This window comes from Jatropha curcas, chromosome 6 (genome assembly GCF_041381405.1).
Source record: "Jatropha curcas cultivar XTBG-Jc1 chromosome 6, XTBG_Jcur_1.0, whole genome shotgun sequence".
NCBI classification, from domain to species: Eukaryota; Viridiplantae; Streptophyta; class Magnoliopsida; order Malpighiales; family Euphorbiaceae; genus Jatropha; species Jatropha curcas.
This window is the reverse complement of record NC_143156.1, coordinates 8,203,889-8,231,057: the sequence shown is the minus strand read 5'-3', so window position 1 is coordinate 8,231,057 and position 27,169 is coordinate 8,203,889. Positions and strand designations below refer to the sequence as shown.

Genomic DNA, 27,169 nt, shown 5'->3' with positions numbered 1-27,169 from the left:
GAGCATGTAAAGCATATTCTGTTCACATAGAAACAAAACATTAGAACAAAAATATCACAGATTAGAATATTATAAGCAAAGTGATTAAGTACTTAAATAAATATACTATGTGCTCCTCCAAGTACTCAAGCATCAAGTGTACTGTGTTCTCCCACATTATAATAAAAATATCACAGATTAGAACATTATAAACAAAGAGATTAAGTACTTAAATAAATATATTATGTTCTCCTCCAAGTACTCAAGCATCAAGTGTACTGTGCTCTTCCCCTTTTTGTCATCAGAGAAAAGGGTTAGTAAATCAGAGCAAAATAGAAATAAAAAAAAACAAAGTAAGAAAATTTTAAACAAACAACTGACACAAATAAAAATTAGAGCAAATAACAGAAAATTGTTCACAAAACAAAATAGAAAGAGCAAAATAGAAATAAAAAAAAACAAAGTAAGAAAATTCTAAACAAACAACTGACACAAATAAAAATTAGAGCAAATAACAGAAAATTGTTCACAAAACAAAATAGAAACATAATCAGAGAGTAGATTAGAAAGAAATCAAATAGGTTTAGAATCAGTTTTGAGTCTTTTAGAACTCCTGAGATTTTGAACAGGTGAAGTTTCAGTTGGATTCTCAGATTGTTTAGAAAAGGGATGCAGAGTAGGTTTTCTTCTGTGAACGCTATTTCCCCCTTTCTTCTTCTTACTATCAGCTTCTTCTTCTTCTAAACTTAATGTTTTCTTTTCTGTTTTGTCTTTCTCAGCCTTTTCTTTTTCTGGAGAATCTTCTTTTTCTTTTTCTAAACTTGATTTCATTTCCCAAAAAAAAATTAAGCAAGAATTTAAATAAAAAAAAATAACACACAAAAACAACAAGAAAAAAATAAAGAAACAAAATAAGATGGAATAAATAAAAATAACATAATTAAAAAATGATTTTTTTTTAAAGAAAAAATCTGATGTAGATGAAGATATTAGAAATCAGTGACATTAGAAATCCACATTAGAACCTTACATAGCTCTTCTAAACACAAAAATGTTTTTCAAAGTCACACATGATAGAATTTTAGAACATAACACATAACAGATTTTTCAATATCAAATATAGAAAGCATTTTTAGAACATACTCACAGAGTTTTAAAATTAAGAGTTTAGAATTAACATACCCAGTTCTCTTCTAATCAAGCAGAATTGACTTTCATTTAAAGGTTTAGTAAAAATGTCAGCCAATTGCTTTTCTGTAGGAATGAACTCGATCACTATATCACCTTTTTGAACATGATCACGTATGAAGTGATGTCTGAGTTCTATATGCTTGGTTCTAGGGTGCTGGACTGGATTCTTAGATAAGTTGATAGCGCTTATGTTGTCACATTTGATTGGAACAGTTTCTAATTTCAGACCATAGTCTGCCAATTGTTGTTTGATCCAGAGAACTTGTGCAACACAGCTTCCAGCAGCAATATATTCTGCTTCTGCAGTAGAAAGAGCAACAAAAGTCTGTTTCTTGCTAAACCATGATACAAGGGCGCTACCTAGAAACTGGCAAGTTTCAGACGTGCTTTTTCTATCTATTTTGCTTCCTACAAAATCAGAATCACTATACCCAACAAGATCAAATGTATCATCTTTAGAATACCACAGACCTAAATTAGAAGTTCCACAAAGATATCTTAGAATTCTTTTTACAGCAATTAAATGAGATTCTTTGGGACATGATTGAAATCTAGCACATAAACAAACACTAAAGTGAATGTCAGGTCTGCTTGCAGTTAGATATAGTAAAGAACCAATCATACTTCTAAACATCTTAATATCCACATCCTTTCCATTTTCATCTTTTTCTAATTTTGAGGATGGACTCATTGGTGTACTACATACCTTGGCATTCTCCATTTTGAACCTTTTTAACAATTCTCGAGTGTACTTGCCTTGGTTTATGAAGATTCCATTGTCACATTGTTTGATTTGAAGTCCAAGGAAGAAGTTTAATTCTCCCATCATACTCATTTCAAACTCACCCTGCATAATCTTAGAAAATTCCTTACAAAGAAGGTCATTAGTAGAACCAAAGATTATGTCATCAACATAGATTTGCACAACTAGAATATCAGGTGCTTTATTCTTAATAAATAGTGTAGTATCAACCTTTCCTCTAGAAAAACCATTTTCTAACAAGAACTTACTTAATCTTTCATACCAAGCTCTAGGAGCTTGTTTTAAACCATAAAGTGCTTTAGTAAGTTTATAAACATGATTTGGTTTATTATAAACTTCAAAACCGGGTGGTTATTCTACATACACTTCTTCATTTAGAACACCATTTAGAAAAGCACTTTTCACATTCATTTGATATAACATGAAGTTTTTAAAACATGCAAATGCACAAAGCATTCTAATGGCCTCAAGTCTAGCAACCGGAGCAAAAGTCTCATCAAAATCGATGCCCTCTTCTTGGTTGTAACCTTGAGCCACTAACCTTGCTTTGTTTCTCACAACATTACCTTGTTCATCAAGCTTATTTCTAAACACCCATTTTGTACCAATAATAGAGTGATTTTTAGGTCTAGAAACAATTTTCCAAACTTGGTTTATTTCAAACTGATTTAGTTCTTCTTGCATGGCAATAATCCAATTTTCATCATTTTGAGCATCTTCTAAATTTTTAGGTTCTAATTGAGAAACGAAAGCAACATTACCAAAATATCTTCTAAGTTGAGCTCTAGTCATCATCCTTTCTGAAGGGTTGTCAATGATATTCACTTGAGGATGATACTTGTGGAATCGCCACTCTTTTGGTAAATCAGAATTCTCATTTTCTGTTTCTGGCATTTGACTTTCTGTTGCGTTCTGATCTTCATGTTCATTTTCTGGTTCAGCCTGATTTTCAACATTCTGCTTATTTTCTGGCTGTTCTAGTTGTTCTGATTGTTCATTCTGCTTTTCTTGATTGAAATCTACAACATCATCATCATTTTCTAATATTCTAGAAGTAGAATCAGATTCATCAAACACAACATGGATAGATTCTTCTACAACTAGAGTTTTTTTATTAAACACCCTATATGCTTTACTATTACTATAATATCTTAGAAAAATTCCTTTATAAGATTTAGCATCAAATTTAGCAAGGTGATTTTTCTTATTATCTAGAATAAAACATTTACACCCAAAGATGTGAAAATAACCAATGTTAGGTTTTCTACCTTTGTATAGCTCATATGGAGTCTTTTTCAGATTAGATCTTACCAATGCCCTGTTTAGAATATAACAGGTAGTGTTAACTGCTTCTGCCCAGAAATACTTTGGTAAATTAGAATCACTCAGCATGGTTCTGGCCATTTCCTGGAGTGTTCTATTCTTGCGTTCTACAACTCCATTCTGCTGGGGTGTTCTAGCTGCTGAGAAGTTATGGAAGATTCCTGATTCTTTGCAAAAAGCATCGAATTTCTGATTTTCAAATTCTCTTCCATGGTCACTTCTAATCACAGAGATGTTGTATCCCTTCTCATTCTGTATTCTCTTGCAAAGATGAACAAACATGTCATATGACTCATCCTTATTTCTAAGGAAGAGTGTCCAAGTGAATCTAGAGTAATCATCAATAATAACAAATGCATAAGATTTATCTCCAAGACTAGAAGGAGTAACAGGTCCAAATAAATCAAGGTGTAGCAATTCTAAAGGTCTAGAAGTAGAAACCATGTCCTTAGATTTGAAAGATGTTCTGATTTGTTTGCCCAATTGATAAGCATCACAAATGTGATCTTTTTCAAACTTTAGCTTTGGCAAACCACGAACCAAGTCTTTCTTAGACAGTTTAGAAATGAGGTGCATGCTTGCATGTCCAAGTCTTCTATGCCATAACCAACTAGAATTGTCAACAGAAACTAAGCATATATCTAGGTTATGCATATCAGAAAGATCAACTAGGTATATGTTCCCAAACCTTTTTCCAACAAATAAAGTTTTGTTATCATGCATGTTCTGAACTTCACAATAAGAGGGTTCAAAGATCACTCTTCTATTTTTATCACAAATCTGACTTACACTTAACAAGTTATAATGTAATCCTTCTACTAAGCATACATCTTCTATTGAAGGATTAGAACCTACCACACCAATACCAACGATTTTACCTTTAGCTTTATCTCCAAAGCTCACTGTACCTTCCTTTTTCTTTTCTAATCTGGTGAATTTCTTTCTATCACCAGTCATATGCCTAGAGCAAGCACTGTCCATGTACCACATTTCTGTTTTCAGCTCACTCCTTAGGCACACCTGAAAAAATCACGCAGATTTAGGTACCCAACTCGTATTGGGTCCTGGAGGGTTAGTGGTAACAGGTGTATTCAACTTGCTATGATTTTTCTTTTTGTTGAGACTAACAGATTTTTCAAATTGCTTCTGATGTTCTAAAGTCGCAACATTAGAGATAGCATTTTTCTTATTAGAAACACGATTCTGTTTTGAAATGCTATCATAGTTAGAACTTGTCTTTTCTTTAGAAAATGATTCTGAAATTGACTTTAGAATTCTAATCTCAGTTTTCAAAGATTCATTTTCAGAATTCAGATTTTTACATTTTTCTTCAAAGTGTTTCAGATTTTCAGAAAATTTGTCATTGCAATCTTTAAGATCTTTGATCTCTACAAAAAGATCTTTGCATGTAACTTCTTAATAAAAAGCATCTTTCAAATGATTACATTCAGTTTTCAATTTTCTGAAGTCTTTCTTTAGTACTTTATGCTTTCTAACAAGTTTTTCAAATTCAGTGCAAAGGTTATTATAAGTATCTAGAAGATCACTTTCTGATTCAAGTTCAGAGATACTTACATTGCTTTCATCACGTTTTTGACCTTTTTCATTTGCTTCACTACTTTCATCTTTTTGTGTTGAAGTCGGAGTTCTAATTTCCTTGGAGTCACAATCGATAGTGGCCATTAGACAGATATTCGCAGTTTCCTCCTGGTCACTTTGACTTTCAGAATTAGAATCGTCTGAGTCACTCCAAGCAGCTACAAATGCTTGCTTCAGCTTTTCTTTCTTTGATTTCTTTTTCAGCTTAGGATAATTAGGCTTGATATGGCCGGGCTTATTGCACTCATAACAAACCACTTCAGAAAGTTCTTTCTTAGGCAAGTTGCTATTTTTAGGTGAAAAGTTCTTTTTGATAAACTTTTTCTGTGGCCTTCCACCTTTTTTATAGAACTTCTTGAATCTCTTAGCAACAAGTGTTAAATCATCACTATCAAGATCAGAAGAACTTTCTTCACTAGAAACTACTTTCAAAGCCAGTCCTTTCTTTTTCTTATCTTCTACAGACAAAGAAGATTTCATCTCTTCTGAAACAAGAGCTCCTATCAAATAATCATACGTTACTGGAGTTTCTTTATAGTTCATTACAGTTCCTATAGAATCCCATTTTTTAGGTAGAATTCTAAGGATTTTCTTAACAAGCTCATCTTCTAAAATTTCCTTTCCAAGAGTTCTCAAAGGATTAACTATATTTGTAAATCTGGAATTTAGTTCAGCTATAGTCTCTCCCTCTTTCATACTAAACATTTCATATTCTCTCCAAAGGATATTAATTCTGGATTCCTTCACTCGGTCAGTACCCTCATAGGTAACTCTAAGTTTTTCCCATACTTCCGTTGCAAACTTACATCCAGACACTTTGTTATATTCTGTTGGATCTAATGCACAGTGAAGAATATTAATGGTTTTTGCATTTATAGATATGTCATTCCAATCGGCATCATTATATTCTTCTTCTGTTTTTGGAACTCTTTCATTGTCAACAGTTTTCATAGGAATACGAGGACCAGTTATAACATTCCTCCAGCAATTTATATCAACTGATTTTATAAAGTTTTCCATTCTGGTTTTCCAATAAGAGTAATTAGAGCCATTGAACAGAGGTGGTCTAGAAACAGATTGACCTTCTAAAGATGTAAGAGGAAGTGGGGCTGCCATGGGATCTTTTCTCTCAAGCGGTTAAGCTTTGGTAAGTCAAGAGCCAAGAGCTCTGATACCAGATTGTGGGTCCCGTTTATATATGGCACAACCCAAGAGGGGGGTGAATTGGGTTTTCTAAAAATTTAACTTTCAAAAACAAAAATCAGAATTCTATTGCAGCGGAATTAGAAAGCATTTGTGAGAGTTAGTTATCAAGTTTAGAACTTCCTCACAAAGCTTATTGCACGATTAGAAAGACTCTGTGAAGAACAATTATTGCATTTAGAACTGCTTCACAAAGCTTAAGCAATTTTAGAATAACTCTGTGAAGGACAGCTATTGCGATTAGAACAGCTTCACAAAGCTTAAGCAATTTTAGAAAGACTCTGTGAAGAATAGCTATTGCGATTAGAACAGCTTCACAAAGTTTATTGCTATTTTAGAAAGACTCAGTGGACAACAGTTATTGCATTTTAGAACTGGTTCACAAAGCTTTAAGCAAGATTAGAAAAATGATTATAATTCATATTGTGAATTACACTGAATATAGAAGGATAGATTAGAACTTGGTAAAATCACAATACAGAAATCCAGAGTTTTAATGTTCCACAGAGATAAAGCTTATTCACGATTAGAATCAGAAACTCATTAACAACATCGCATTTCTAAACAGATTAACAGTTGCGTAAATAGAATATAATCAAGCAGAACTTCAGAAAGTAAAAGAAGATAAACACAGAGATTTATAGTGGTTCGGCACTAACTCGCCTACATCCACTCCTCAAGACGCATCTTGAGATCCTCCACTATGTTATCTCTTTTCAAGGGTAAGAGACAAACCAACAATACAAGGAAATAGATCAACACCTAGATCTAACCTTTATCCCACTAGATTTTTCAAAGGTTCTAGTCAACCTCAACCCTCTCTGATTTTGCAGAGATCAGAAACTCAAATCAAGACATTAGAATCTCACACAAGGAGAAGGTCGCTTGATAACCTATAACACCATAGCTTTTCATCTAAGCTATTACACAAAAGTTTTTCAAATAAAGAGCCTGTCTACAACAGATTACAGAATCTATATAGACAGAGAGAAATGCAAATATAAGCACAGGAAGAACAGAAAATGAATTTAGAAAACAAATTTAAAGATCAAAACTGTTCTTCAGAAAATGTTGTTAATAAATTTTCTTTTCTCTTAAAAATTTTTCTTGAAGCAAAGAGATGAAAAGAAATAGGGGGATTGAAGAGAGAGCTTTGAGAGATTTAAACTATGAACAATGAACTCATACTCTTTTGCAAAACCCATTCTTTTTAAAAGAGGAAATGGTTTTTATATGAAAAGATGATATTCTCTTTTGAAGTTAACTTTGAGATTTTTTGCTTTAATGAGCAATAAAGTTTCTGATGTTTTTAAACTAATGAGGCAATGCATGGGTTGCAATTAAAAGGGCTGTTAGACCACATTTAATATTTACACATGCAAGGTTTGGAGATGAAAGGTTCAGTTTAGAAAACAGTGTAACATTTATATCAGAAACAGCCAGCTGTATTAGAAACAGACAGCTGTATTAAATCAGAAACTGCTTTTTAGATCAGAAAATGCTTTTTGCAGAATTTCATTTAATAACTACCAAGAATATTTACTCCAAAGATATTTTAGATGGAAAAACGTGAAGAGTAAAGATTTTGGCTATATCCTCTTAATAAATTTATTCAAAAACATTTCAAAACAATTTTGAGAGAGATAAAATAGATTTGTGCTTATAATATCTTTTACTCTCTATCCTATAATAATTTCCTAAGACTTATTATAATACTAACCAATAGAAAATATCTTCATTAATCTTCATGGTCTTCAAATAAAAATCTTGAGATGTAGGAACTTCATTTCTTCAATAATTTTCAACAATAATTTCTGCATAAAATAATATTAGCACATACAAGAATATTAAATTTATTTGTTTTGTATAATCATCAAAATCTCAAGATAAAATTGACCTTTGAGCCAACAATCTCCCCCTTTTTGATGATGACAAAACCAAGATTTCTAATTGTACTTGGTGCTTTGTAATATTGTTATGAAAACCTAAATAATTGTCAACTAGGTCAGTATGAGTTCAAATCGACTGTGGATGTACCAATGACTTGAGGACGATTTCTTAAGATCTGGATTCGCGGACTGACAATTGGGCCTGACTGGCGTTTTAATGCATCTACTATTACTGGATTTCGTGCTGATCGTACTATAGATGATGCGGAGGATGATCGAGATGAGAGCCTTAATTAGTAGCCATCATAATAAACTATTATTATCTCTATTTAAAAATTTAAAACATATAACTAAATGTGGAAAGACTTTTTTTTCCTTCCTTTATCTTTCTAATTTTAATACAGTATCGAGCATGTTTGCTGAATTAATTTACGAGATATTATAAATATATTGCAAGTGTATTATGGTATATGGTGTTGAATTGGAATTGTTAATAATTACGGGTTTTTGATGCTATATTAAAACATGTTAATTATGCAAATTTAGGCAAAACTTTTTAAATTTTTTATGAAATTAGCAACAAAATAGCGTTAAATTAGGGACAAAATAAATTACTTTATTAAAATATATATTAAATTTAACGACACAATAACGACAATTTACCAATAAAACAATGACAAAATAGCATCAAAATTAAGAACAAAATCCTAATTGAAAGAAGATGTCTTCCGTGTCTCATATTGTACAATGACTTTCCTATATATAGTCATACAGCTCAATACCCTAACTATATACAATTAGGAAACTAATCTATATAAATCATATCAAACTAATTATACCAACAGAATATTACATATTCTACTACACCCCCGCAGTCTTAGGGTTAGAAGGACGAACACTAAGACTGGCTCTGAAATCTTCGAAGAGAACTTTAGGCAAACTTTTGGTGAAGATATCAACAATTTGAAACCCGGAGGGGAGATGACTTACACGGATTTCGCCCTTCTGAACCTTTTCGCGAACAAAATGTATGTCCAATTCTATATGTTTAGTTCTTTGATGTTGTATCGGATTGGCTGATAAGTAAACCGCACTTATATTGTCACAATGAACTAAAGTAGCCTTCGGAATGGGACAATGAAGCTCTAACAACAAATTTCTTAACCAACAGGACTCGGATACAGCATTTGCAACACCCCTGTATTCAGCCTCCGCACTAGATTTGGAAATAGTAGGTTGGCGCTTGGAAGACCAAGATACAAGATTATTGCCAAGAAACAAACAGTAGCCCGATGTTGAACGGCGGGTATCCGGACAGCTGCCCCAATCAGCATCAGTATAGGCTAGAAGAGTGTTTATAGTAGATTTTTGCAAATGTAAACCATAGTCTAGCGGACCTTTGATGTATCGCAATATCCGTTTCAAGGAATTCATGTGGCTTTCAGTTGGAGAATGCATAAAGAGACAAACTTGCTAGACCGCATACGAAATGTCTGGCCGCGTGAAAGTCAAATACTGAAGAGCTCCAGCTAGTTGGCGGTACTGCTTAGAATCAGAACAAGGTATACCCGTTGTGGAGCTCAATTTTCCTTTGGTATCAACAGGTGTAAAACTGGACTTGCAATTGGTCATCCCTGCTCTTTCTAAGATATCTTCGGCATACCTCTTTTGAGAAAGAAAAATAGCATTTTTAGAATGAGTAACAGCAATCCCCCCAGGAAATAATGTAAGCAACCCAAATCCTTCATTGCAAATTCTTGTGCCAATAGATTTATTATTTTCTTTCGAAAAGCTATAGAGGAAGCAGTGAGTATGATGTCATCCACATAAAGTAACAAATAGGCAATGTCAGCATTATGGCAATAGACAAATAAAGAAGTATCAACTCGGCTTTGTTTAAAACCAAGAGTGGTGACATATTCTGTAAACCGTTGATTCCAAGCTCGGGGGGCTTGCTTAAGGCCATAGAGAGATTTCTGTAATAAGCAAACATGATCAGGGTGACTTGAATCTCTAAATCCCTGCGGTTGATGCATATATACGGTTTCAGTGAGGTTGCCATGAAGGAATGCATTCTTGACATCTAGTTGATGTATTTGCCATGAATTAGCGAATGCAAGATTAAGCACAGTTCTGATAGTAGCAGGTTTCACCACAGGACTGAATGTATCAGCACAATCGATTCCTTCACGCTGAGAACGATCATCACCTATAAGACAAGCCTTATACCTTTCAAATGAACCATCAGAATTTAGTTTATGCCGAAAAATCCACATAGATCGAATAACATTGACTTTAGGAGGACGAGGTACTAAAACCCACGTCTTATTCTTAAGGAGAGCCTTATATTCCTCAATCATGGGATTTTTCCAATTCAAATCATGAAAAGCTTGTGTTGGATTTTTAGGAATGGGAGACAGAAGCAACTTGTCAACATGATATGAGTGTTGATATTTAGTATTGGGTTTGACAATTCCATGTTGACTCCTAGTTACCATTCGGTTTGGAGGTGGAATAGGTGAAGGAGGTGAGTGAGAAGACTGTGACTCGACAATGGAGGAAGTAGAACCGGCTGGATTACTTTGAGAGTAAATACGATGGATTTCTATTGGTGTTAAGGTGTCATCGAGAAAATCATAGGAGGTAGAACATGGGAGACAGACAGTAGAGAATGGAAACTGTTGTTCATCAAATTTAACATGGCGACTAAGAATGATTTTTCCAGAAGACATATCAAAACACTTGAAGCCCCTGTGACAAGAGGAATTTCCCAGGAATACACAAGGTAAGGATCTATTTGCTAATTTATGAATAACAGATGCAGGACACAGCGGAAAACAAAGACACCCAAAAACCTTAATGTTTGTATACGAAGGAATTTTGTGATACAAAACTTGAGTTGGTGACTGAAATCCTAATATTTTGGTGGGTAAAATATTATGGATATATGTAGCATGGTGAAGAGCATGATGCCAATACTGATGTGGTATGGAGGAATGGGCTAGAAAAGTGCGAATAGCATTATTAAGTGTTCAGATTTTTCTCTCAGCTTTACCATTTTGGAAAGAAGTATAGGGACAAGAAAAACGAAATGTTATCCCATGCTGAATACAAAATTGATGCAACAATTGGTTATCATATTCCTTGCCATTATCACATTGCAATTGTTTAATTGAGGTTTGAAATTGTGTGGTAACAAAAGCATGAAACTGAATAAATTTCCCAGTAACCTCAGACTTGCGTGAGAGGGGAAAAACCAAAGGAAATTCGAAAAATCATCCAGAAATAACAAATAATATTGGTGCCCTGAAGAACTAAGAACTGGTGAACACCACAAATCACTATGAATTATTTCAAAAGGTTTATGAGTAACATTAAATGAATCCTGAAAAGGCAACCGAACAAATTTACCAAGAGGGCAAGAATGACAAAATTCTAACTTGTCCTTGTTACAATCAATCAATTTATTTTGTCTAAGAGATTGAAGAATGACTTTGCTAGGGTGACCCAAACGAGCATGCCAAAGATTTGGCGAAACAGCAGAGAAAGCAGACTCATGACCAACGCTAGGAAGATTGAAAGGATATAAATCGCCAGAACTCTCACACCGCAGAATTTTATTCCCCGTCGAAAAAACCTTCACAGAAAACCCAAACGGATCAAACTCAATAGACACCTAATTATCAGTTGTAAATTTACGAACAGAAATAAGGTTTTTAATCATGTTTGGAGCATGCAAAACATTACGAAGGTGTAAAGTGGGATTAGAAGGAGACAGCTGAACATTACAATGACCTTGAATTGGAATAATATGCCCATTACCAACAACAATACCATCTTTGCGGCTCAATTTAGAATAATAGGTGAGCGTACCTGGATTTGCAGTCATGTGAGAAGTGGCAGCTGAATCCATATACCATTGTCCTTCCGGCGACTTTAAAGACATGTTGTACAAGGCCTGTTCGATATCAGTCGGAGCATATTCAGTAGACTGAGATGGGGCAGCAGCAGTGTAAAAAGATTGCTGTGAAGGATGAGACCCTAAAAGTCCTTACTGCGGTGCTCGCGGTGGATGTTGAGGCTAAGGATTTGTTGGATAGGGACATGGTGGCGCCATCCACGGCTGTGATGGGTACCAGCCATTCCACGAAGGGAAATTCCAACTAGACGGCGACATGTAAGAAGGAGGCTGCGGATAAAAAAATTATTGTGAGTTCCGAAAATTGCCTCGACCCCCACCAGAATTCAAATGATTCTGATTAGTCTGATACCCACGCTGATTATTACCACGTTGTTTCCCTTGCCGCCGTTTGCCTTTGAAAGTGGCTGGCACTGGAGCCGGATCCTTGTAAGAATCAGATGGAGGATTAGTAGCAGCAGTCCGCATAAGCAACGCAGTATTATTCGTTGCCTCTGATTTAGCACGTTCGGCTTTCGTAGTCTCATCCAAAAGAAGCATAGAATAAGCTTGTGCAAAGGTAGGCATAGGTACTTTGTTCTGAACAACAGTAACAAAACCATCATACGCATCGGTAAGGCCGGTGAGGAGTCGAAGAACCATCCTCTGATCACTAACCTTTTGATCAACATTGGCTAGTTGATCAGCCAAAACTTCAAGACGACGAGTGTAAGCCTTTGCGTCCGGAAAATCTCTCAGATGAGTATTGGCGAACTCAGTTTCGAGATGAACTGCACGAGCAGTTTTATTATCCTGGAATAAGTTGGCAAGATGATTCCAGGCATCAAGTGCAGTATCCTCTGGATTTATAAATGACTTATTATGCTCTTAAACTTGCAAATTTTGATAATACTATATACTCTTTCATACTAATAGCAATAGATTTTATTATTTTTATGTTTATAAGCAAAATATTGATTTAGTATGTAGATAGCATAACTCCTGAAATATTAATTTTCACATTTTCAACTATTTAATAGATGTTTAATAAATCTAATTTTGCAAATTGAAGTGTTCAATCAAATAATTCTGCAAGTTATGATAAGTCAAAGTAAAAGTTGGATGTGCCACGACATCAAAGTAACAAAGTTAAGGGATGAATTTATGTATTTCGACTTGTTTTTTTTTTTTTTTTTTTTTTTGAACAAAGGCTAATTTGATCCCTGAACTTATTTAGCAAGGCCAAAAGATTTATATAATGATTTTAATAAATATTTATATAATGATTCATATTTTAAGTACAATGAATAATTAAAGGTAAATTGACTCAAAATATCAAATATTATTTTTTAATCATTTTAAATAAGTTCAGGGGTAAAATAATTAGACTAAAAAGTGAAATTAAATCTTTTTAATTATTTTAAGGATTAAATAAATAAGTTCAGGAACGAACTAACATTTATTGTTTTATTATTATTATTATTCACACGCCCTTTACTTCTTCCCTACTTTTCATATTTTTTTTTTTATTCCTATATAAGAAAAAGAAAACGTGAAAATAGAGTAAAGTAATAATGGGAGTACGAGAAGTCATGGAAGAAGTGATTGCTGAACTCAGTGCCAAAGAAGAAGTAAAAACTGTTATGGAAGAAGCAATCAGTAAACTCACTATCAAAGAAGAACAAACAGGTGAGGAATTTCTCTGTCTTTACCTCTCGTTCTCTCAAAATTGCGCACATATTTAAAAACAATCAGAGATTGATGCTAAATGTTGCTTATGATTTTGATGTTTAATCAACAGAAATAATAAGGGAACTAAGGGATCGTCCACCAGCTCACTATCTGTTTAAGATCGAAAACTTCTCTAAACTTTCTGACGCAAAGGTCGAGAATTTTCAATCAAGTGATTTTGAAGTTGGCGGATACAAATGGTGGGTTTTAATTTTAATTCCACTTTTTTTTTTTTGGCTAATAGGAGCTAATAGGGTTTAACATGTACTCTGCTAGTGGATTACTAGCCAAACAGCTTAGGCTACGTTTGGTTAGCCATAATTTAACTTAATGTAATGTAATCAAAGGGATTCTAGAATCTAGAAATGCCTTTGCTTACATTATTTATTTTATTGCTCTTGTTTCACCAATATGCTGAGTTGCTATATATCACTCTACTAGAGTAGGTTAATATTTTTTTTTTCTTTAAGATATTGCTCAGTTGCTGCTGATGTATTGTATAATGTAAAGAAATTACTGTATTATATTTTTCTTTCTGATTATCTAATTTATGCAATGCAGTTACATTTCTTTTTCAAAAATTTCTATAATTAGACTTTCAAAATACGATTTACATATTGTGTGGATCAAATCAATGACGACTTCCAAATGAATTTCGATTGACACCAAACATGAAACATATGCATTTACAAATAAATATTTTAAAAGTTTATGAAATTCATTTATGTCATAAAATATGTTTATATTATAATTATAAATACTGTTAACTTTTTGTATTTGTTTGTTTAATGTTTGTATTTGAACATTCATTTCTGGCATTTGATTGCCATAATTTTTGTTAGGCCAATGAGCACTGCCTAACATTTTTCACTATTTTTTTGGTGCAGGAGGCTGTCTCTTTACCCTGAGGGAAATAAGAAAAAAAATGGAGATAAACACCTATCTCTATATTTAGCACTATCCAATTCAAATGGATTACCCTTACATAGTGAGGTTAATGCTTTCTTCAAGTTGTTTGTTTATAATCAAATTGAAGATAAGTATTTGGCTGTTCAAGGTACTATATAGTTGACTTATACATACTCTGCCATAATTCAACTGTTATCTATTTTCATCAATTTACTGAACTATCTATATGCTTTGATCTTTTGGGTTAGATGGTAAGGAAACAGAAAGGCGTTTTCGTGGAATGAAAACAGAATGGGGTTTTGACCAATTTATTTCACGTGATGCTTTTAATGATGCTTCAAATGGATACCTTATTGATGATTGTTGTGTATTTGGAGCTGAGGTTTACATAATGGAAAAATGTACTGGTAAGGGTGAGTGCATGTCTATTGTGAAGGAGCTTTCTAACAACACCTTCACTTGGAAGGTTCAAAGTTGGCAAAGCAAAGAAAATCATAAGTCCCAGGTGTTTGACATTGGTGGGCATAAATGGTAAGTAAAGAAGTGTTTTTCAGCTTCAAAATTGATATCAAATAACTTCATTATTGCAATGAGCCATAATTTATGTCTTTTCAATTTCAATTAGGAGTTTATCCCTTTATCCCAATGGGAGTGGAACAGAGAAAGGCAAGAGCTTGTCCATGTTTTTATACTTACAAGATTCAGTAACAAAGATTAATGCTGAATACATTCTGCGTGTAAGGGATCAACTTTCTGGAAAACATCAAGAAAAGAAAGGTGAGAGCCGTGGGCCCAAGAATAATTTATATTTCTCATATATTCCAGCTTATAGTAAATTCTATAAGATTTTATAAGAGGTTAATAAGAAAGGTGGGTAGAATTTGGAGTCTATTGGGTCGAAGATGCTTTGATACAATATAAACTATAAAGAAACCATTAACCTAAAAGCTTGAACTTATAGGCAAGGATTCAATAATAGTTTAATTGCTAAATATTCCTCTTCTTGAGCAACGTAACCAATGTGATATATAATGAACAGAAAGCCTGTTTCTATTTCAAAAACATTGTTTACTTCAGTTTTTGCTGGTTAACTTCATTGTTTCTGATGTTCTGTAGCTACAAATCAATTCGGTGCTGAATCCAACAATTGGGGTTACCTTGATCTACTTCCACTTAGAGATCTCAATGATACATCAAAGGGATTCATAGTCGGTAATGCCATGATTGTTGAAATCCAAATGCTTTTCATGACATTGGTCAAGGAGTTCTCTTGAAGCTATTGTTGTACTAGACTTTTACCAGTTCTCTTGAAGATATTGTGGTACTAGACGTTTGCCTTTTGACCTACGAAAAAAAAAAAAAAAAAACAAATGCAATTAGCTAAATTAGAAGATATAAATGTTAGCTAAACTTGAATGTTTTTGAATTGAACATGTTGTCTTCAGGTTGGATGTTCCTATTTACTGCTTCGTAATATGTTACAGACAATACTCCTTTTCTTGCAGTGGCGGAGGTTTTAAACTTAGTCAACATTGCATTTTTGTTTTTTTGTTATATATATATATCGCAATTTCTTGTTCAAGCATATGCTGCATTAATAGTAATTTATTAAAATTAAATGTTGTTTTATAAATTAGAGATTGATGACAATTCAAAGTTGCATATTTTTGACTTTGATAATGAAATATATATAATGTTAAATCAAATTTTTATTTAAACAATCATTGATATTTTCTTTTAAAAGTAACTTATGTCCTCATATGATCTGTTTCTATCTTTAGAATGCTGACATATGCATTACAGAGTTATTTTTGGTATGATTATTCATTGAATCTGAATAATATTACAACTTGTTAGTTTCTTCTGGTATGCTGACATGCATTAGAGAATTATTTTTGGTATGCTGACATGTGGGTTAATTTTATTGTTTCTTCTGGTGTTCTGTAGTTACTCATCAATTCTGTACTAAATCCAATCACTGCAAGAAAATAGAGATTTAGCGACAAAAAATACCGACAAAAAATTTTGTAGGTATTTAGTGATAAAATACTGACTAATACCGGCAAAATGTAAATTATTAAAATACCGACTAATACCGGAAAAATGTAAATTATTGAAAATTAGTATTATTTGAGAAATATTACGACACAATTTTTAGGTATTTCGTCGCTAATTAGCGACAAAAAAGTGATTCTCCCTAATATATTGATACTAAATGCGCCAAATAACAGCGCCTTGATTTACCGTCAAAATTCGAACAACAATAGCCATAAACTTTAATTCATTAATCACCAACAAAATATTTTGACGATTTTTGTTTTTTACCGACAAAATAGCTATAAATTTTTTTTTATCGGTAAACTGTTTTAAAATATTTCAAAAATAACAATAATATTAGGGTTAATGTAATTATGTGGCGCCCAATTCTCAATTTCCCTCCTTTCCTCTCTTTTCTCTGGTTCCCGTTTTCCCTAATCCGAAACCTAGCTACAGCCACGATTATTGTGTCCTTGAGGTTCTGTTTAGATGCAGCCAAGCAAATGCAATACAAAGGGTACAGTTTGCACGTGGACAAACACATTTTGCACCAAAACTAGAGTTGGTATCCAAAACCTGTTATTTCATTGAGAAATTTTATCCAAAACCTGTCAATGGCTGCACAGGTTTATTGCAAGGTCCAAAGATACTCGACATTTCTTTTCTTAAAATTTTGCAGATTCATGACATGAACTGAAGACTCAAGCAATCATAATTGCTGCACCATTTGCATAATCAGGTATGTATCTATTTATACAAACTTCATTTTAATATATCACATGTAGTTTAATATATATGCATGTATTGTTCAATTTTGGCAATAGTCACTACGTTTCTGCGAGAGGATTAGCTCTCTTTTGTAAAAAAATGACAAAATTTGTACTATTTAGTTTCTTCTGTCATCCACAGTCTAAGGATACTGATCAGAGATAGATGTATAACAGAACTCATGCCAACTTGTGTGTTTTGAACTCATCATCCCATGCATCACCAAAATGCAAGTTGGAAAGTTCTTCCAAAGGTTTCATAATCTCTTCTGAAAAGTTATACTTTACTCATCTAAATTAAGATTTAATTTATTAATTAAAATGCTGCAAGAGACAAACTGATAAAGCATTTAAAGCAATTGTTGCACTTATAAAACCTGACCCATCAAGGCTCTTTATGTCATCATGCAAAAACCAATCAACTGCAAACTAGCAGCAGTGAATGCTGAGTTAAAATAAAATAATTTGAGAATGATGTTTGTTTGATGGGTTAATGTTATTTCACTTTTAGACAAAAAAAAATAAACAAGCAGGGCATTATATGGTTGCTTATATATTTAGATTCTTTGATTTCGAAAAATTTAAATGATCAAAGATTTTAATACTGCTTGTAGAAGTTACCAAGACTTAATCAAAACTCAAGGCTCTTGTGATTTTGCTGGCACTGCTACCAGTTCTGCATCTGATCCTAGTAAGCCATTGCTGAAACAAGGCATGTTTTAGCATTCCTCTCATCCTTGTAAGCCATGTTTAAGTGGAGAGACAAGGCACCGATTCTTTTTTCTTACCCTTTTATTTTCTGTGATTCTTGCAGGTGTTAGTGGCTGTTCTTACCCAGCTACTGTCAGGTATGCTGAGCCTTTTAACATTGTCTTTGAGATATTTGCTACTACTCTACTATTTTAATTTGTCTGGTTTGGTTGATGTGTTTTTGGTTTCTCTTTCCCTTTTTATTTAAGCATAAAATTTATTGATTAAAAAAAAATGCATGCTGTCAAAATAAGACAGCCTTTGGTTAGTTGGCCTTACTGAATCCAAATAGTTTAAAATTGGAAGAATATACCATTAATTTGTGGGAAATTGAATTTCTTGGCGATAACCCCTTTATTTAAATATAAACTTATTTTATATTAATTAATTAAAAACAATAAAATAGCACGAGTATACTAGACAGAACATTAGCTTATTTTATAAATGTGTGACATGTATCTAAACTTTGATTTATTATATTATTTATATATCTTGGAAGCATAAGAATATTTTATTTATTTTTAATTCTTTTGCTTTTCTAATACTTTATTTGTAACACCCACCGGCTAATCCCAGAAAACCAGACGACGGATGCCACATTATTGCTTTTCTTCTTATTATTATTATTAAGCATAAATAGTTTCCTTTGTAATATAGTTTGATTGTTTTAGAAGACTTGATTAGATATTAATATATTAGCTATTAAGGAGACTTGATTTCTAATTGTACTTGGCGCTTTGTAGTATTGTTATGAAAACCTAAATAATTGTCAACCAGGTCAGTATGAGTTCAAATCGACTATGGATGTACCAACGACTTGAGGACGATTTTTTAAGACCTGGATTCGCAGACTGACAATTGGGTCTGACTGGCGTTTTAATGCATCTACTATTACTGGATTTCGTGCTGATCGTACTATAAATGATGCGGAGGATGATCGAGATGAGAGCCTTAATTAGTAGCCATCATAATAAACTAGTATTATCTCTATTTAAACATTTAAAACATATAACTAAATGTGGAAAGACTTTTTTTTTCCTTCCTTTATCTTTCTAATTTTAATACAGTATCGAACATGTTTGCTGAATTAATTTACGAGATATTATAATATATTGCAAGTGTATTATGGTATATGGTGTTGAATTGGAATTGTTAATAATTAAGGGTTTTTGATGCTATATTAAAACATGTTAATTATGCAAATTTAGGCAAAATTTTTTAATTTTTTTTATGAAATTAGCGACAAAATAGCGTTAAATTAGCGACAAAATAAATTATTTTATTGAAATATATATTAAATTTAACGACAATTTACAGATAAAACAATGACAAAATAGCATCAAAATTAAGAACAAAATCCATATAAAATAGCTATAAAATTTGTCTACTTTCTAAATATAATTACCGACGGAAAATAATTAATTTAGCGACAAAATTTTTATCGACAAAATATATTTTTGTAGCTAAAAAATAGGGATGAATTTATGTATTTCGACTTGTTTTTTTTTTTTTTTTTTTTGGAATAAAGGCTAATTTGATCCCTGAACTTATTTAGCAAGGCCAAAAGAGCTTTTGGGCCAATTTAGCTCTTGAACTTGTATAAAATGATTAAAAAGATCCGAATTCACTTTTTCGGCCAATTTAACCCTTGAACTTGTATTGATTTTTATAAATTAGTAATTGATTTAATTTAACATGATTGATTTTTTATTTCTTTTTGTCATACACTAAGAACGCGCATATCAAAATTTTCCAACACTTATGAATATAAATTTAAAATCCACAAAAATATCATTTCTTGTTATATAATAAATTTATAAACATGTATTATAACTTTAATTTATTCAACATAAAAAATGCATAGATTTCATAATTTTTGATCAACCAGTAATAGAGGTTAATTTTAAAATGTTAAAAATAATCAAAACCATCAATCAAGTTAAAAGGAGATACAATATATTTATTCAATATGAAAAATGCATAGATTTCATAATTTTTGATCAACTAGTAATAGAGGTTAATTTTAAAATGTTAAAAATAATCAAAACCATCAATCAAGTTAAAAAAAGATACAATATATTTCATATATTATTTTTCTATATTTTATAATTAATTAATTTTTAAATAAATTAAATCAGCTCAATCCTAACTACAATTTTAATAACTATTTATATAATGACTCATATTGTAAGTATAATGAATAAGTAGAGGTAAATTGGCTCAAAATATCAAATATTATTTTTTAATAATTTTAAACAATTTTAAAAATTTAATAGTTATTTAATAGGTAAATAAGTTCAGAGGTAAAAGAATTGGACTAAAAAGTAAGATAGAATCTTTTTAATTATTTTATATAATTTCAAGAACTAAATTGGATCAAATCTGAACTTTATATAATTATTTTATATAATGAATAAGGCAAATGACCTTTATTGTTTTATTATTATTATTATTCGCACGCCCTTTACTTCTTCCCTACTTTTCCTTTTTTTTTTATTCCTATATAAGGAAAAGAAAACGCGAAAACAGAGTAAAGTAATAATGGGAGTACGAGAAGTCATGGAAGAAGTGATTGCTGAACTCAGTGCCAAAGAAGAAGTAAAAACTGTTATGGAAGAAGCAATCACTAAACTCACTATCAAAGAAGAACAAAGAGGTCAGGAATTTCTCTGTCTTTATCTCTCGTTCTCTCAAAATTGCGCTCATATTTAAAAATAATCAGAGATTGATGCTAATTGTTGCTTTTGATTTTGATGTTTAATCAACAGAAATAATAAGGGAACTAAGGGATCGTCCACCTTCTCACTATCTGTTTAAGATCGAAAACTTCTCTAAACTTTCTGATGCAAAGGTCGAGAATTTTCAATCAAGTGATTTTGAAGTTGGCGGATACAAATGGTGGGTTTTAATTTTAATTCCACATTTTTTTTTTTTTTTTTGCTAATAGGAGCTAAGAGGGCTTTAACTGCATGTACTCTACTAATGGATTACTAGCCAAACAGCTTAGGCTACGTTTGGTTAGCCATAATGTAACTTAATGTAATGTAATCAAAGGGATCTAGAATCTAGAAATGCCTTTGCTTACATTATTTATTTTATTGCTCTTGTTTTACCAATGTGCTGAGTTGCCATATATCACTCTATTAGAGTAGGTTAATATTTTTTTTTATTTCTTTAAGATATGCTCAGTTGGTGCTGATGTATTGTATAATGTAAAGAAATTACTGTATTATATTTTTCTTTCTGATTATCTACTTTATGCAATGCAGTTACATTCTTTTTCAAAAATTTCTATAATTAAACTTTCAAAATACAATTTACATATTGTGTGGATCAAATCAATGAGGACTTCCAAATGAATTTCGATTTATACCAAATATGAAACATATGCATTTACAAATAAATATCATAAAAGTTTATGAAATTCATTTATGTCATAAATATGTTTATATTATAATTATAAATATTGTTAACTTTTTGTATTTGATTGCGCTAATTTTTGTTAGGCCAATTAGCACTACCTAACATTTTTCACTATTTTTTTGGTGCAGGAGGCTGTCTATTTACCCTGAGGGAAATAAGAAAAAAATGGAGATAAACACCTATCTCTATATTTAGCACTATCCAATTCAAATGGATTACCCTTCGGTGGTGAGGTTAATGCTGTCTTCAAGTTGTTTGTTTATAATCAAATTGAAGATAAGTATTTGGCTGTTCAAGGTACTATATAGTTGATTTATACATACCCTGCCATAATTCAACTGTTATCTATTTTCATCAATTTACTGAACTATCTATATGCTTTGATCTTTGGGTTAGATCGTAAGGAAACAGCAAGGCGTTTTCGTGGAATGAAAAACAGAATGGGGATTTGACCAATTTATTTCACGTAATGCTTTTAATGATGCTTCAATGGATACCTTATTGATGATTGTTGTGTATTTGGAGCTGAGGTTTACATAATGGAAAAATGTACTTATAAAGGTGAGTGCATGTCTATTGTGAAGGAGCTTGCTAACAACACCTTCACTTGGAATGTCCAAGTTGGCAAAGCAAAGAAAGTCATAGTTCTGAGGTGTTTGATATTGGTGGGTATAAATGGTGAGTAAAGATGTGTTTATAGCTTCAAAATTGATACGAATAACTTCAATTTTTTGCTATGTGCTATAATTTGTGTCTTTTCAATTTCATTTAGGAGTTTATTGCTTTATCCCAATGGGAGTGGGACAGAGATTGGCAAGAGCTTGTCCGTGTTTTTATACTTAAAAGATTCAGTAACAAAGATTAATGCTGAATTCATTCTGCGTGTAAGGGATCAACTTTCTGGAAAACATCAAGAAAAGAAAGGTGAGTGGCCATGGGCCCAAGAATAATTTATATTTCTCATATATTCCAGCTTATAGTAAAATCTGTAAGATTTTATAAGAGGTTAATAAGAAAGGTGGGTAGAATTTGGACTCTGGACATTTTTGTTCAATGTGCTTTGATACTATAAGAAGAAACCGCTAACCTAAAAGCTCAAACTTATAGGCGAGGATTCCTTAATACTTTATATTTCTAAACATTTCTCTGCTTGAACAATAATCATGAAGAAAAGCCTTTTTCTGTTTCGAAAACATTGTTTACTTCTGTTTTTGCGGGTTAATTTTATTATTTCTGATGTTCTGTAGTTACTCGTGAATTCTGTACTAAAACCAACACCTGGGGTCACCATGATCTAATTCCTCTTAGAGATCTCAAGGATGCTTCGCAGGGATTCATAGTTGGTAATACCGTGGTTGTTGAAGTCCAAATACCTTTCATGATAGTGGTCAAGGAGTTTTCTTGAAGATATTGTGGTGCTAGCTACACTTTCGACTTTTGGAGTAACAGAAAAAAAAGAAGAAAATACAATTAGCCGAATTAGAAGACGCTAATATTAGCTAAACTTGAACATTTTTGAGTAGTTTTCTCCAGGTTGAATGTTCTTAATTGACACTAATATTAACTAAACTTAATGTTTTAGAGTATGTTTTCTCCAGGTTGAATGTTCTTAATTGGCACTTTTATAATTTTTCTTTCCTTTCAAAGATGGAAATGGTTTTAAACTTGGGGCAATATTGAATTTTTCTTTTTTGTTTTCTTTATGCCATGCAGTGATATGATTACTTAGTTCAATCTTCTCCTCTAAATATATGACAATCTTAAGGTCCAATTTAGTGGTCTCATAGCTGTCTTGTGCTCAAGCATAATGTTGTTAATTGTTATCCTTGATTGATGATTGCAAATAATTTAAGCAAAAAAAAGAAAAAATCCATGTAATCAATAGAAAGGCTATCATCTAATTTTAGCTCTTATATCTCAGAAATTATTATTCGAGCAATAAAATTCCATGCAGTTGATGATAATGTTGAGAATCATTCAAGCTGCTTTAGGTTATGGTCTAATTTTCAAACAAAATTAAATAATTGGCAGCCTCCCATGGTTGATTTTTGGAAGTTATTGTTTATTCCTTGTAGGTGGTGAAATTAGTTACTCAGGGATTGTTTATTTGGGGTTGAATGTTAGAACTTGAATCACCAGCTCTTCGCCTCCTTTGTTGAACAAAATATATATATATATATATATAATATATAATTTAGTTTTGCTCAATCCCATACCGGGGAGAAGAGCATGTGATGGGTGGTGAATTGACTATAAAAAGAAGCCAAGGTTTAGGTTTCTAAACACACTAAAAACACTTAAATGTGTTTACATTAGAGATTCAGAGCAAGTCTCTTGAGTCCCTTGGAGTATAAAATATTTGGGGTATTTTGAGGGTGTCTGGTAGAAAAATATTTTGCAATTGTGATTGTAACAATTTGCCATATAATGAATATTTTTCTTGGTGGTCGTTTGGCAACGGCCGTGTTTTTCTTCACTTGGGGAGTTTTCCACGTTAATTATCGTGTTATTTATTCTCTTTATTTTTCAGTCCATTATTTTATTTTTCTCATTTGTTCCTGCTTGAAGCATGTCTGAAGGGCGGGAAAATAGCGATTTTCCTAATACCAGCATATCAATTGAATGATTAGCCATGTTATGAATAATAATTTGAATGAGTGTATTTTTTACATATTTGACCTATATTTTACATGTAATGCATTTTTTACATAATAACAAAATTGACATTACATTATACTATTAGGTAACGCCAATATATAAATTTAACTTATAAATGATATATTATACTAAGTAGTAATTTACGCATCAACAAAAAAAAAAAAAAAAAAGCCGTCTCTATCGCTCTTCTTTTTTTGTGTTTTTTTAGATTTTGTTTTCTAAACCACTGCGGACTTTCTTCTTTGGTTGGCAGTGGTTTTTTTTTTTTTTTTAAATCAATTTCTAATCGTTTGGAACAAAACTTGGATTTAGTTTCTTAAATCTCTAATGGTTGATAGATCTTAAGTGTTATTTGGTACCTTTTTAGTGGGGGTTATTAATTTCTCTCCTTTCATGAGGTTGTTCCTCGTTATTGAGGAGTTTTATTGAAGATTTTTTTATGTAGATCTTTTATTTCACTGCCAGTTCAAAATATAACATCGATTGTTGGCTGCTTGTAGTTGGAAATATCAGATTTTCAAGTTCGGGTAAATTTTTTTTACCCATGGAGTTGGTAGTGTGGCCTCTTCTGCTAGTATCAGTTGTAACAAATTTCCCAAGAAATAAAGTTTGGAATTGTGAAAAGTTTCTTTTGTTGTCCTATTTGAAAACGGAGAAGTTTTTATCTGGAAAATTAACATTTTCTACCAGGATCAAGATTATCTCTACTCAAAAATTTAATTTGCTATATAATTTATATAGGAATCTATATATCTATATGAAAACTGGAATAAAGAAAAAATTTAAGCGTTCTTTATTTTTCTTTTTCTAGAAAATATGAAGATTTTTTCTTATTTTTTGGTATTGTGATTGGTCTAACTTAATTTTTCAATTTAATATTTAATATATAATATTGATAATTGATAATTTTCCAAACCTATAATCTAATCATCTCATTCAATCCAACTAGAGCTCTAAAATCTAACTATGTTTATTTGAATTGAATACATTATTGTATAATCTAATCTCCATCTCTAAATTAATTTTCTACTGCGAACGAGAAGAAGAATGGAAGAAAGATGAGTCATATCCTTTATAAACCTTGCAACTTTCCATTTTCCTTATTTTCTAATTTAGTGTTTCTATGCAAAAGTAATTAATTTGCTGTTTATTGATTTTTAGCATTAGAAGTTACATATTACTCTTTGTTTATGTGCTTCAATGTTTTTTATTTTTAGAGGTACTTTATGGATCAAAACTAAGTCCTTCAAAGATTCAGAATATTAAAAAAGCTCATAGGGTTTCAATTGGAATTACAAGCAGCAACACGCTGTTCGAATGCAGACAGACCCAACCCTTGTACCACTTCCGTATGTTGCTAATCCAACAGATGAGGTTGTAGAAGAAATTGAATATTCATTCAAGGAGAAAAGAGCTGGATTGTTCTTCCCAGAAATTACAATTAAGTCAATAAAAGTTTAAGATGAATCAGTCTGTAGATAACTAGAATTGTTGTTATTTATACAATATCCATTCCCTGCTTGTCATGTGTGCTAGATTTTGCTTATTAAATTCTGTTTCTTTTCTTTTTTTCTAAATTTAATTTTTATAACCTTTCACTCAATTTTATGTTTCTTTAGTATTTCTTTCTTCCACGATTTTTTTAATTAATCTCATTTTATTTATTTTTTTTTGAGGTATGGATTTTCCTGGATTTACAATCGAGTGTCTGTACTTGTTAAAATTTGCAACCAAGTGGTTGTGGCCGATTTGGGCAGCCGGAAAGTTTTAGTTACTCAACGTGGGACCTGTTTTTAATGTGTTGGCAGTATGAGTGTCAAAACGGTTGGCGTGTCGAGTTCGACATAGATTCACCTAACACGCGACATGATTATGGTCAAAACGAACACGATCGGTTTAATAATGGTGTCAAATTGTTAGATTTTTAATAATCTATATGTGGCCCATGTGATTAAAGGGTTGGTTCTAATTAAGGTGGCTAAGATGATGGTTATTGGGTTTAATGGATAAGGACCAGTTAAGGTTTTAATACCCTTCCTCTGCCTTTATAAAAGATAAAGGAATCAACAGCTTATGGTTAACGGACAGAGAAAAAAAAGAAAAGAGTCTGTGACGGCTATCTCAAAACACATACGGTGATAGGTTGTTTGAGAGAGTGAGAAAAGAAACTCCCGTAGTTGTTGATTATTCTCTGACCATTAAAGAGAGCTTACGGATAAAAGGCCAGAGTGAGAAAACACAGATCTACTATTACGGTAAGAATCGAATTGCCGCAACGAGGTAATCAATAGCCATGGATCAAGGTACGCTTCCGCTTATTGTATATTCCTATCAAAAAAATTCTATAAACAATAGATCTGTGCTATATTAAAGTTTATTCTACATGTAGTATCAGAGCTTGTACCTGTTCTAGATTTGTTTGATAGTGTTTTGTTTGGCTTAATTAATGAAAATTAATTTCGTATTGTGAAGTTGATTTATCTGGTTTAAATGAAGCCAAAAATTATAGAAATTGAAAACTATTTGTTTTCATTATGCTTTATAAACTGTTCTGCTGTTATTTATAAAGAAAGGTTATGACATCTTATGTGTTATGTCGTTAAAGTTTTGAGATCTTAATTCAATCTCATAAAAGTTTTGCATAAATCAATGTTTAATGAATGGAAAACTTGTTAGTCACCAAAGTGGCCTTGTTTAGATTATTTTAGACATTGATTATGCAGCTTTCAATTGTTCATGTTTGTGTGATGCCATTAAATGACATGAAAGTTAAAATTGAACAATTGAGATCATTAATTGTAATTTGTTAGGTTGCCCAAAGGTAGACCATTAATTATAATCAATGGCATTAAAGAGACTTATCATTGTACTAATTAATATGAATGTATATCCAAAGATAACATACATATTGTATGGAGCATTATTGAATAGTTAAATGGAAAAAAAAAAACGTAACTGGATTCCAAAAGGAGCAGGCGTGCTGTGGACTTCCAGAGAGAAGCACGGGCATGCTGTAAGGTAGCACAGGCGTGCCCAACTTCCAGAGAGA

The 27,169-nt window shown here is 32.1% G+C and overlaps 2 protein-coding genes, 1 long non-coding RNA gene and 1 pseudogene across 4 annotated transcripts in view; all 4 read left to right on the top strand.

Moving 5' to 3' along the window:
• Positions 1 to 13,376: 13,376 nt before the first annotated feature.
• LOC119370158 (uncharacterized) lies at positions 13,377 to 16,010 on the top strand. Its single transcript, XM_089723049.1, has 6 exons — positions 13,377 to 13,534; positions 13,647 to 13,776; positions 14,464 to 14,633; positions 14,734 to 15,016; positions 15,111 to 15,262; positions 15,602 to 16,010. Exons 1-6 carry the CDS (start codon positions 13,420 to 13,422, stop codon positions 15,757 to 15,759), a joined length of 1,008 nt encoding a protein of 335 aa, XP_089579175.1. The 5' UTR covers positions 13,377 to 13,419; the 3' UTR covers positions 15,760 to 16,010.
• Positions 16,011 to 16,929: 919 nt separating this feature from the next.
• LOC149495492 (uncharacterized) lies at positions 16,930 to 19,125 on the top strand. The gene is made up of 4 exons (XR_016321453.1): positions 16,930 to 17,261; positions 17,904 to 18,001; positions 18,104 to 18,137; positions 18,817 to 19,125. It is a non-coding gene; the product is annotated as an uncharacterized LOC149495492 (long non-coding RNA).
• Positions 19,126 to 20,531: 1,406 nt separating this feature from the next.
• Positions 20,532 to 23,126, top strand: LOC149495491 (uncharacterized; annotated as a pseudogene). Its single transcript, XR_016321489.1, has 6 exons — positions 20,532 to 20,695; positions 20,808 to 20,937; positions 21,591 to 21,759; positions 21,859 to 22,140; positions 22,235 to 22,386; positions 22,710 to 23,126. The product of XR_016321489.1 is annotated as an uncharacterized LOC149495491 (transcript).
• Positions 23,127 to 25,437: 2,311 nt separating this feature from the next.
• LOC149495490 (uncharacterized) overlaps positions 25,438 to 27,169 on the top strand; it is a 4,115-nt gene continuing 2,383 nt past the window's right edge. The window contains exon 1 of the mRNA XM_089723180.1: positions 25,438 to 25,541. Within this exon, the coding sequence (XP_089579306.1) occupies positions 25,438 to 25,541 (104 nt within the window). The remainder of the gene's footprint in view (positions 25,542 to 27,169) is intronic.